Source organism: Cetorhinus maximus, chromosome 1, assembly GCF_964194155.1.
Source record: "Cetorhinus maximus chromosome 1, sCetMax3.hap1.1, whole genome shotgun sequence".
NCBI classification, from domain to species: Eukaryota; Metazoa; Chordata; class Chondrichthyes; order Lamniformes; family Cetorhinidae; genus Cetorhinus; species Cetorhinus maximus.
The window spans coordinates 186,922,898-186,935,422 of NC_135879.1; the positions used below are offsets into that span (position 1 = coordinate 186,922,898).

Consider the following 12,525-nt stretch of genomic DNA (forward strand, 5'->3'; position numbering starts at 1 on the left):
TGTGGCACTGGTGGAGGGAGTAAATGTTTGTGGATGTGGTGTGAATCAAGTGGGCTGCTTTGTCCTACACAGTGTCAAGCTTCTTGAGTGTTGTGGGAGTTGCACTCATCCAGGCAAGTGGGGAGTATTCCATCACACTCCTGACTTGTGCCTTGTAGAGGGTGGACAGAGTTTAGGGAGTCAGGAGGTGGGTTGCTTGTCGCACGATTCCTAGCCTCTGACCTACACTTATAGCCGCAATATTTATATGGCGAGTCCAGTTCAGTTTCTAGTCAATGGTAACCCCCAGGATGTTGATAGCGGGGGATTCAGCGATGGTAATGCCATTGAACATCAAAGGGCGATGGTTGGATTCTCTCTTGTTGGGGATGGTCATTGCCTGGCACTTGTGTGGTGCAAATGTTACTTGCCACTTGTCAGCCCAAACCTGGATATTGTCCAGGTCTTGCTGCATTTGGACATGCACTGCTTCAGTATCTGAGGAGTCGCGAATGTTGCTGGACATCGTGCAATTGTCAGCGAACATCCCCACTTCTGACATTATGATGGAAGGAAAGTCATTGATGAAGCAACTGAAGATGGTTGGGCTGAGGACACTACCAAGTTACCCACCATTTTGACTTGGAAATATATCGCCGTTCCTTCAGTTTCGCTGGGTTAAAACCCTGGAACTCCCTTCCTAACAGCACTGTGGGTATACCTACACCACATAGACTGCAGCGGTTCAAGAAGGCAGTTCACCACCACCTTCTCAAGGGCAATTAGGGATGGGCAATAAATGCTGGCCCAGCCAGCAATGTCCACACCCCATGAATGAATTTTTTTTAAATCAGCATATCATTAAAAGGCCATACCACCAGGCTCTTGAAACCCCACCGGACCTTCCGTCCACGTCAGCGGGAAAGCACGTCGACGTGTTTCACAACAGCACACAGGTGACGTGTACTTGGTGGCCTTCACTTTGGGGGAACTGAGGTGAGTGAGTAACATTGTTTTCCACAGCTCGTCAGGGTCGTCTGTTACTTTGCAGACTTCGGAACACCAGGGGGCCTGGGTGAAGTGCTGCCCTGCCTCGGAGGCGACTGTTTTTGGGGGGGTGGTGCCCAGGGGTCACTGCTGCCCTGCCATAGAGGTGACTGTTGTCGCGGGGGGAGAGGGATGGCGTGCAGGTCTGGGGGCAACTGCTGCCCAGCCTCGGGGGAAACTGCTGCTGTTATCGGGGGTAGGGGGGCAACTGCTGCCAGCCTCGGAGGCAACTGTTATCTTGATGTGGGGGGGGGGTTGGTGGGGGGGGGGGGGGCACCTGCTGCCCTGGCGTTGGATCCCGCGCACAAGAAATCAATGTGGGGGACAGAGTAGGTGAGGAAAGTGGCCACTCAGTAGCGGCAGCGGTGGAGGGAGTATAAACTGACCATTCCTCTGTAACTGACACAGTTCAGGTGCAGCCACAGTGATACGATTGGGGTCGGGCTCCTAGCCTGCCCACCCAAGCAAGCAATGTGGAGGCACCAAATTGCCACCAAGTGTTCCGAAACCTACCCCACTCCCCCACACCCCCCACCACCAACCCCCTGAACGTGCAGCTGGTGTGCGACCACCAGAAACTCATCCTGCAGGTGTGCGCACGGTTCCAGGGATTGTGCACAATGCCTACATCCTCAGTCAGTCACAGATCCCTGGAGTCTTCCAGGGTCCACAGAGGCTGCAGGGTTGGCTACTTGGGGAGAAGGGCTACCCGCAGGTGCCTTGGCTGATGACACCTATGCGACGGCCTCAGACTGCAGCAGAGCGACGGTAAAATGAGGCTCATGATGCAGCTCGCAACTTGGTGGAGCAGACCATCGCGATGCTGAAGATGAGGTTCTGGTGCCAAGACCGGTCTGGTGGAGCCCTGCAATACAGTCCACAGAGGGTGTCACACATTGTTGTCATCTGCTGTGCTCTTTACAACCTGGCTTTCCAACAGGGAGATGAGCTGGCTGAGGAGGAGATGGAGGAGTTGCACGTCTCCTCCGATGAGGAGAACACTGACAGGGATGAGGGTGAGGAGGTCCGCGGAGGCGACAATGGCTGGGATGAGGCCCTTGCACTGGCTAGACGAGGCAGGTGCGCTCTGCAGGCCCTCATAGCTGCTAGATTTGTGGAGGATTATGACGACATGCAGTGAGGTGACCCCACAGATCCTCACAGTGCATTTGTGAACGTTTGACTCCAGTCTGGCTTATGGCAGCACGAATACCCTCTGTGAGGATGCTCCTGTCATGGAGATGCAGTGGAGACCTTAATAGTCGCTCGATTGCAGGAGGATGATGATCACATGCAGTGAGGACACTCCATAAATCTTCACATAGCCTCTGAGAATGTCTGACTTCTTTCTGGCCAAGGGCAGCTCGCTTGTGCTCCGTGATCAGGGTCATATCATAGAGAAGCAGCCAAGAAATTTTAGAGCATCTGATGCTTTGTCTGCCTTCCACACCTGAGTCTTTCAGGAGCTGGAGCGCAGCATCAGTGGTTACAGATGCTGAAGAGTTAGGGGCCAGCCCCTCCTTTAAAGGTGCTGAGAGCACATCAAAAGAATGAGAGAACTCTGGCGCCTGCCCACTACATTCTGGCAGCAATGACAAGCACTGCCGAGGTGCAGGCATCAGTACTTTTTCCAGGTGTGTGGCCAGACCATCACTTTGGTCTGAAGGTAGCACAAAGCACAGGGAAGAGGCCCTGGACTGAGACACCTGCCTTTATCTTGTGCAGAAAATTTTTACATCTGAGTGACAAGAACACTACTCATCAGAACAAGGAGCCATAGGCAGGGAGACATTCTTGAGAGCTTATTGACAATAGTGAAGAGTATGTACAAGTGATTGACACCCGTGCACAGGCTGTGCAGCTAATTCTCCTTAACTTTGCTAAATCTGCCGCTACTTCTTGGTGCTCCCCAGACATCCACAGTGGAGGTTGAGGTAGCCTGCTGACTGCAACGCCCTGTCTCATAAAGTCATAGAGGTCTGCAGCACAGAAAAAGGCCCTTCGACCCATCGAGTCTGCGCCAGTCAAACAAGTACCTAACTATTCTAATCCCATTTTCTAGCACTCGGCCCATAGCCTTGTATGCCATGGCATCGCAAGTGCACATCCAAACACTTAAATGTTATGAGGGTGTCTGCCACTACCACCCTTTCAGGCAGTGAGTTCCAGATTCCCACCACCCTCTGGGTGAAAAAATTCTTCCTCACATCCCCTCTAAACCTCCTGCCCCTTACCTTAAATCTATGCCCCCTGGTTATTGATCTCTCCATCAAGGGGAAAAGTTCCTTCCTGTCTACCCTATCTATGACCCTCATAATTTTATACACCTCAATCTCCTCTGCTCCAGGGAAAATAACCCCAGTCTATCCAATCTCTCCTCATAACTAAAACTCTCCAGCCCAGGCAACATCCTGATAAATCTCCTCTACACTCTCTCCAGTGCAATCACATCCTTCCTATAATGCAGATTCCAGAACTGCATGCAATACTCTAGTTGTGGCCTAACCAGTGTTTTATACAGTTCCGGCATAACTTCCCTGCTCTTATATTCTATGCCTCGGCTAATAAAGGCAAGTATCCCATGTCACCTTAACCACCTTATCTACCTGTCCCATTACCTTAAGGGACCGGTGGACATGCACACCAAGGTCCCTCTGATCCTCGGTACTTCTCAGGGTCCTGCCATTCATTGTGTATTCCGTGCCTTGTTTGCCCTGCCCAAGTGCATCACCTCACACTTATCCAGATTAAATTCCATTTGCCACTGATCAGCCCATCTGACCAGCCCATCTATATCCTCCTGTAATCTAAGGCTATCCTCATTATTTACCACCCCACCAATTTTCGTGTCATCCGTGAACTTACTGATCAACCCTCCTACATTCAAGTATAAATCGTTTATATATGCCACAAACAGCAAGAGACCCAACACCGATCCCTGTGGAACCCCACTGGACACAGGCATCCAGTCACCCTCTGTTTCCTGCCATTCAGCCAATTCTTGATCCAATTTTCCAAATTGCCTTGGATCCCATGGGCTCTTAGCTACGTTATCAGCGGGACCTTATCAAAAACCTTGCTGAAGTCCAAGTAGACTACGTCAAATGCATTGCCCTCATCTACACACCTGGTCACCTTTTCGAAAAATTCAATCAAATTGGTCAGACGTGACTTCCCCTTAACAAAACCATGCTGACTGTCCTTGATTAATCCCCACCTCTCCAAGTGTAGATTAATTCTGTCCCTCAGAATTGCTTCCAATAGTTTCCCCATCACTAAGGTTAGACTGACTGGCCTGTAGTTCCCTGGTTTATCCCTTACTCCCTTCTTGAATAATGGTACCACATAAGCTGTGCTGCAGCCCTCTGGCACCTCTCCTGTGGCCAGAGAGGTATTGAAAATTATTGCCAGTGCCCCTGCTATCTCCTCCCTTGCCTCACTCAACAGTCTAAGATACATTTCATCTGGGCCTGGAGATTTATCCACTTTTAAGCCTGCCAGACCACTTAGAACCTCCTCCCTTTCTATGCTAAATTCTTTAATTATATCACAGTCCTTCTGCCTGATTTCCATACCCATGTCGTCCCTCTCACATGTGAACACCGACACAAAGTATTCTGTCTGTGATGACTTTGGCGGGTGTCTTTTGGATGGTCGAGACTTGGAGGGTCCCAGACTGCTTTCGGGGTCCTGATGTGTGGCAGTGGCACCTCCTCGGCCTGTGGAACTGGAGCTTTTGAGGTCACAGGAAGAGGGGATTTGAATGGGCCGGTCACTCCCGGAGTCACCTGCTTGGATGGGCCTGGAGTGTGCACCTGCTGATCCTCCTCCCTATGGGTGCCCATGGGCCCCTGGCTGACTCCTTGAGGGGAAGGGGTAGCTGGAGTGAGACCGAGCTGCCCTGCGCCCTTCTCGCGTACATATTGTGGTAGGCCAACTAGCGTCAGCGATGGAATTAAGCCCATGCAGCAATGCAGGAGCGACGTCCTGGACCAAGGTCTCCATGGTGGCTGCCATCCTACCAGTGTTGACCTCAGTGCGTTGCAATGCCGTCACTATCACCTCAGCCTGAAGACAGACAGACTCCTCCATCGTGCCTTCCAATCTGAGGAGCGCAGCGGACATCCCTTCCTGACGTACCCAAGCTTGCCTTTGCAGCTCCAGCAGCTGTGACATGACCGAGACCAGAGGCTTATCAGCTGACTCGGACTCAGCAAATTTCTGGCCTCCTTCAGTCCTCCGAATGCCGGGGACCAGGGAAGTCCCTGCTGCTGCCTGCTGTGGATCAGACAGTGTGATGTGCTCACCAGATTGTGATCCTGGGGCTACTCTAAAGCTAGGTCCCACCGAGGTGTGAGTTGAGAGTGATGAAAAGTGTGACTTACCCTGGCGGAATGGAGGAGACCATTCATCCTCTTGCGGCTCAGGATGATGTCCTCTTCTGAAGGTCGTTGGCGCAGACCACCGCTGCTACCGCCTCCCAAGCCGGATTGGTCACGTTGCTGCCCATCCTGCGGCCAGAGAGGGGGTACAGGACATCCTGGCGTGCCTCCGTGGCATCCAGCAGTCACTCGAGGGACTCGTCATTAAACCGGGGAGCTGTGGTCTTTTTCTTTTCCTGGCCATGTCTCCCAAGCAGCGGTGGCGAGCTGGTAGCAATGAGCGGTGTGCTGGCGACTGCCTTTTAAACATGGTGGCTGGCATGATGCAACGGCAGGGTGATGGCAGGAGGGCAAATGTGAGCCTGCCCGCCACAGAAACTGTGTGTTTCCTGGGAATACATAAATAATGAGGCGGGTTTGGGACGATTCGGTGTGAAAACCTGCCATGCAGCTGGTGGGTAAATCGTCATTTTACCCGCCCGCGACCGCACTTGGTGCAAATCTGGGAAAATTCCGGCCCGGTCTCCGTCCTCTCATCCCTTACCAATTATTATTTCACATCCAATCATCCGCTGTCCACGTTTCAAATCCCATAAGAGCCCAAAATTTATGTTATGACTAGGATGGAAGAAGTGCACAAATTATCAAGTCCCACTACTCCACAGGCCATACCATTGATTTAACTGTTTAATTTTCTCACCGAATTGGCCAATTGTGTATCTCTACCTCTAGTGTCCAGAAGAAAAGAAACTCTGACCAGGCTTCTTTCAAAAACTCAATGATTAACTTATTTTTAAAACAAAACTTCTTTTAACAAGTTGCAAGTAGTGTTTAACACACAATTGTAATTGGGAAGAATAACTATCTATCTCTTCCTAAAGAATTCCCCCAGCACACACACACACACAGACAAACAAAGGACAAACAGATAGAGTCTCTCTGCAGAGATGGCTTTGGAGGATGGGCGTTATAAAATAAAAGATAAATTCCACAGGGTCTCGACGCTGTCGACCTGGAATTCTCACATGTGAAGACGAGCCACTGGTCCCGGTGGATGCCTGGAAGTTCTCACCCCTGGTCTCAGCTTTGCAGGTCCAAATGCAGGCTAGTTACACTCAGATGAGGGCTCTCTGGCTAAAGGTTGATAGCCACACACAATTTTAGGCAAGGTAGAGAGAGTCAAAGGAGCCTTCCTTTCTCAGCTTGTTCTCCAACAAGACTGCCTTCAAAACAAGCAGGGTCACAATTTAAGTTTTGTTTTCCCCTCTGTCCCATATGATTGCCTTTTTGTCTCCCAGCTTTTCATTAATTAAAGTGCTTTGCAGTTCAACGCAAACAAACAACTCCTTCTCAAGTACCATATGAGTCAGGCGATTTCTCGGAAGAGGCCTGCTTGTTAATGGTTCCAAGGTAAACTTATGACCTTTTATATAAAAAAAAACCCACATGTCCAGTTCCACATATTCAGATCATGCCAAATCCTTCCATTTTGTAAAAGAAAACTTCAGTCTTGAGAGAAATGATTCTAATAGGACGTTTTTCCCAGGGTCTGGAATTTGGCTCGGTCTTCAGGACTGTCATCATGGGTTAAAAGGAATATTTGAGAGGCCATTGTCTTAGTAGATGTTCCATCTCCACTGGCAAGCCTGGTTTATCAAATACAGAAGACCTTCGATATAGCTTCCATTGAAGTGGGGCTGTACAGGGGGTCATTAGTGGCACCTCAGAGATAACAAGCTGTGAGTTTTAATAAAACTGCCAAGTGGCTTCTTTTGTTCAGTGGTCACAGTTTCAGCCATTTTAAAAATCTTTGTTTTTAAAAATTTTAGAAATAGCAATGAACATATCTATATATGTTTCATAAAAATATACAATGTGAGGTCTTAGTCCCTCGGAGTCTTAAGTGGCTAATTGACAATGTTGGGCAGATTTCATCTTCCTCCCGATCTAAGACCTGAGCACGGCAGTCTTATGTCAGAAAACCAGCTTGCTGACATGGAGGGGTGCAGATTTTAGCAGCTGCCTTCCCCCGAATCACCTCCTGCAGCAATTGAAAATCCAGCCCTACGATATTGAATTGGAATTGGCTTATGAACATTTTAGTTAACTCACAGATTTGTTTGCACAAAGCTCAGAAAATTCTGAAAAATCTGCATTTATATGTAAGAAATATGCTTTTTCTTATGTTATTTAATTTTAGAATTAACATCAATTTTTCAGATTTGTTCTTTGTTTCCATCCAGTGGAACTACTGTTCAAACAAATTGCTTTCTTCTTCATCTCATTTTGCCACAGCTCAATATTCCAGGCAAAATGTAGCATTCAGTTTGCCCAATAACAGTACTGCCAAAAAACTTTCTTGTTTATATTGATGAATGTACCTTCAATTTAAAATGATAAGAAATGCCATGATAACCATTCACAGACAAATATTTGAACTGAGAATGGGCAGGAGTTCTTAGAATACAACCAGGACTGTCTTCCTTATCCTGTATTTTCTGCTCCTCCATCACCTTCCCCTTCCCTACCTCTGTAATCTTCTCCAGCCCTACAACTCCCCAAGATCTGTGCTCCTCCAATTCTGACTTCTTCAGCATCTTTGACTTTAATCACTCTACCACTGGTAATCATGCCTTCAGCTGCCAAGGCCCTAAGCTCTGGAATTTCCTTCCTAAACCTTTCTGCCTCTTTTCCTTTAAGCTGCTTCTATAAACCTACCTTTATGACTATCTGTCCTTGTATCTCCCACTGTGACTTGATGTCAAATTTTGTTTGATGACATTTCTGTGAAGCACCTTAGTTTATTTTACTACATTAAAGATGTTATATAAATGCAAGTTGTTGTTGTCTGGCAAGTAAGGAAAAACAGTCAGTGAAACAATGGACAGTAGAAAAAGGCATGTAACTACAATCTGACTACAATACAGGTTAGATACATTCCCAGTGCAATCTAAAGGGAGTCTCAAAAGACTGGGCTTTCAGGTTTAAATAGGCATAGAATAACTATAAGTGAGCTAATAAAGAGAGTGAAGAAAAATATACTAAGGGGAGCATAATACGGAATGAAATTACCGAGCACTTGGACAAGCCATAGACTAATCATACACAATTAGCATAGGTGTGCAAAGTACACAAAGCTTAACCAACTTAATTGATTTGTTTCAGGCAGCCTAAAAGTAAAGGAATATGATATTAGAATTAGAGAATCATGCATGGATAATGAGGTAGCTAGGGGACAGGCTGCAGTGATGTATTAGTAGTGGGTACCTAATGTATCTGAACTGCAACCTTTTTCATTGTCCAGTGATTTGAATGTGTGGGTAGAAGGAATGACATTGACATTTGCTGATGCCAAGTTATGAGGAGGGATACCAGAGGACATGGGTTAACAGAGTGAAACCTAGAACAAGGAAAGGAAGTATATTCTAAATGATAAGATTCTGGACAGAGGCATAGTGGAGAAGCAGAGATCTAGGGCTACATATACTTACATTTTGTAGAAAAGCGGGAGCGCAATGAGAAACACAATAAGCAAATGAGATTCTGAGATTTATGCATGGGACATTGAATTTAAAATCAGGAAAGTGATATTGAACTTGTGCAAGACATTTGATATATTTCATGACGTTCTCCACCTGTAAAGGAAATTGGAACCATGGATGGTTTCTTAAAATGATAGCATGAATGGAAGTTTATAGTTATAAAGAAATGTTCAACAAACTAGGGATTTTTCCCCATGGAACAGAAAGGAGAGAGGACGTAATAGCAGCTTTCAAAATAAGGTAGAGTGGTGAAAGGCTAAGTAGTGAATCAATAACAAGGGAGGATAGGCTCCTGCCTGTGATGAGTTGTCAGGCAACCAGACTCCAGCTCAGACTGCCCCAACGACTTCCAGCTCCCAGCTGTTCAATCACTTCATCCGAGACTGCATCTCGCGGTATTTGCCAGGCTGCACTGCAGATTCTATAACAACTGCTCACCTCCCAGCCACTTAATCACTTCACCTGAGACTGTGTTCCACAGTATTTTCCAGACTACACTATGGAGTCTGTACTCAGGCATAGTTCCAGCTCTCTATCTGCTCTCAGCAGAACAGCACTGTTCTTGGGATTTTCTTTGCCCCGACTACCAGTTTCATGGAGCAGACAGCTGCACTTCAGCTGCCCTGAGCTGACAATTGCTCTTCTCAAGCTTTTCTGAGCCCCAATTCCCAGCTACACTGAGCAAGTACTGCTGCAGGGCTTTCCTGAGCCCCAACTCCCAGGTCCTGTGGTTGGGTTTTCATGCCGCACATCCCAGGTCATATGGGCAACCTTTTGCGTCATAGACCGCACAGACGCACTACTGATCCATTCCAACATCCTTCAACCAGGACGCAGCTTCCTCCCCGAAAACACACATACCAGATTTAAAAGAGATGGATTCCCTCACAGTGGCAGAATAAAAAGTCGTGGTAACTTGTAATATGTATATTCAGCCTCTAGTTACATGTATTTGTTTTGTCTTTTGTCATTTATTGAATGAATAGAGTTATTTAAAAAATGTATTTTTTCTTTGCTATTATTACAAGTTATTTTTGCAGAAAAACTGAGGCGCCGAGCCATGGATTGAGGCTAGGAGAGGTGACTGAAAGTTGGGTTCTCAGAAGATTCTTAAAGGAAGACAGAACGGTAGATGTGCCAAGAGCATTAGGAGGGGAATTCAAGAGAATAGGGTCAAGGCAATTAAAAGTTGCCCCAGAGATGATAGAAAGAAGGGGGTGCTGCAGAGGAAACAGAGTCCAGAGTGAATGGTGGAGAGTAGATGCAAGGTCATAGAGATGTGATCTGATGAGACGTTAGAACAATTTGTAAATTCGGACATTGATGAAAAAAGGTCAACAACCTGAAACATTATTTCTGTTTCTCTTTCCACAGTTGCTGCCTGACCTGAGTATTTCCAGCTTTTTCTGGTTTTATTTCAGTGATTTTTAAATTGCATATATTCGGAATGGAATTCGGGGTAGGTTGGTGTGGATAAGAGTGGTAGACGAGCAAGACTTAATGCAGGCCCAGGGTATGGGCATTTGGGCAAGCTAAAATTTACAGCTAATGGAAAATGATCAATGAGAGTGAATAATCGAGTCTGGAAAGGACAAAAGAGTGAATGATAGCCTCAGCGCTTTGTTTCAGTTGGGTTAGAAGTGAGATGAACTCTGCAGTTTGCAAGAAACTTGTAATTTTGAGACATCCTCTGGGCAAAGTGAAACTATGATAATTCCAAAACGGTGCATAATTGGATTTTCTGGCTGTGAGGTCATTCCTGAGAAGTAGCCTGGTGACTTGAGGTTGCTATGAAAATGAAAGCTAGGTAACCAAAAAAGGCAAGGAGAAGCTAATCGGAGGTGTAAGTTTTCAGCCCACTGTGATGCAGAAGAACACTCACAATTCAGGCGAAGCAAAAGCAAAGCTCTCCACGGAAAAGCTCACTCTTTCTATTTGGCGGAAGACAGGACCTCTGGAGCAAGGAAAAGACACACATCAAAAATGTTGTCATTGGACATGTCGACTCCGGTAAATCTACAACCACTTGCCATCTCATTTACAAATGTGGTGGAATTGATAAGAGAACCGTTGAGACATTTGAAAAGGAACCAGATGAGTTGGTTAAAGGATCCTTCAAATATGCCTGGGTCTTGGATAAGCTGAAGGCTAAACATGAACATGGCATTACCATAAATATCTCCCTCTGGAAATTTGAAACTTCAAAGTACTACATCACCATCATTGATGCCCCTGGACATAGGGACTTTATCAAGAAATTTGGGGCTCTTGGTGAAGCAATATGTGAGCTAGCAAAAAGGGACTGAAACCTAAGGCTGTGAGAATATCTCAGGCATGCTAAAGAGCTGGGTTTTTAACTAGAGGTGACCGAACGGGGTGTTGGTCGTTTGAAAAGAAAGTTTGGAAAGCTATGCCATCAGGACTATCATGATCTGAGAGAGAGGGTTCGTAGAAGTGCACCTTATTGATGTTAATTGTTTCTGGGTAACTTGGATGGAATAACGCTGTCATTGGAAGCGACCTGAGAGCCAAATCCAGTGAGTGGTACCTACAGAAGGTAGAGTTTAAAGAAATTAGAGGCAGCTCATTGTGCTACATATGTGCTGGAAGTAATGCTGAGTCATTTGTAAGAATTCTTTGTTGTTTCGACTATTTAAAGTTGAATTCATTATTTCTATGGGGAAGCAATGGCAGTTGTTTATTTGAAGGAATTTAGAATTCATCCAAGACTTGGCTCAACAGACCTTTGCTGTCCTGTTTAATATATTGACGTCAGATAGACAGTTTTATTGCAATTGATTCACTTCTTTGCCACAGTGACAGAAAACTAGGTCATAAATTTAGATATCTACAATTTTTAAACATAACTCTAATGAATTGTACAATAAAATAATTGTATCAATATTGACTTCTTGTTGTGACTAGGTGGTTTGCGGGCAGAACTGTACTTTCCTCGTTCAGGCAAATGGGACAGTTGTGGCTTTTGGGGAAGGTAGCTATGGACGCTTGGGTCAAGGAAACTCTGATGATCTCCACACTCCTACCATCATTACAGCATTGCAGGGTAAGATCATGCAGAGTTGTAACCCCATATATTCTGTTCACATTTTACTTCATGCTCCATTAACTTCCATGCAGAATATAACTAAATACTGAGAACTGTTTTAAACGAAACTTAGGCTTTCTGTAAAGGCCTGAAATGTATTACATTCAAAACAACAATGAAGATGAAGAGATTAATATTTAGTTCACTGGAATGTAACCTAAACCCTACACTGTGCTATTTTGGGAGCTGTGTTTAATGTTTAATTTAGTAAGGTCTTTGTTGAATCATCAGTAATCATGTGTGTTATTTATAGCAATGTTGTTATTCAACATCTTTATACCAGTGAAACAAGCATGTTGCCTATGACAGTCATGTTTGCTAAAGATTAGTCATGTCTGACACCTATATTCAGTTATTGGATGTGTTATGGCACAGCCAATGGTAAATGCTGAGTTGTTCAAATCCCAAAGGGAAACTTGAAACAACTGCCACAACTTGTTTTGCAATTTGCATAAATTTCGAGATGCAT

The 12,525-nt window shown here is 45.8% G+C and overlaps 1 protein-coding gene across 8 annotated transcripts in view; it reads left to right on the forward strand.

Moving 5' to 3' along the window:
• Positions 1–12,525, forward strand: part of LOC144685847 (putative E3 ubiquitin-protein ligase HERC1) — a 429,767-nt gene that overhangs the window by 346,386 nt on the left and 70,856 nt on the right. For all 8 annotated transcript variants that reach the window (XR_013577800.1, XM_078550801.1, XM_078550834.1 and 5 more), the window contains one exon: positions 11,876–12,014. Coding sequence is in view for 7 of the 8 variants with exons in the window: in XM_078550801.1 (XP_078406927.1) it covers positions 11,876–12,014 (139 nt within the window). In the remaining variant the exon portion in view is untranslated. The remainder of the gene's footprint in view (positions 1–11,875; positions 12,015–12,525) is intronic.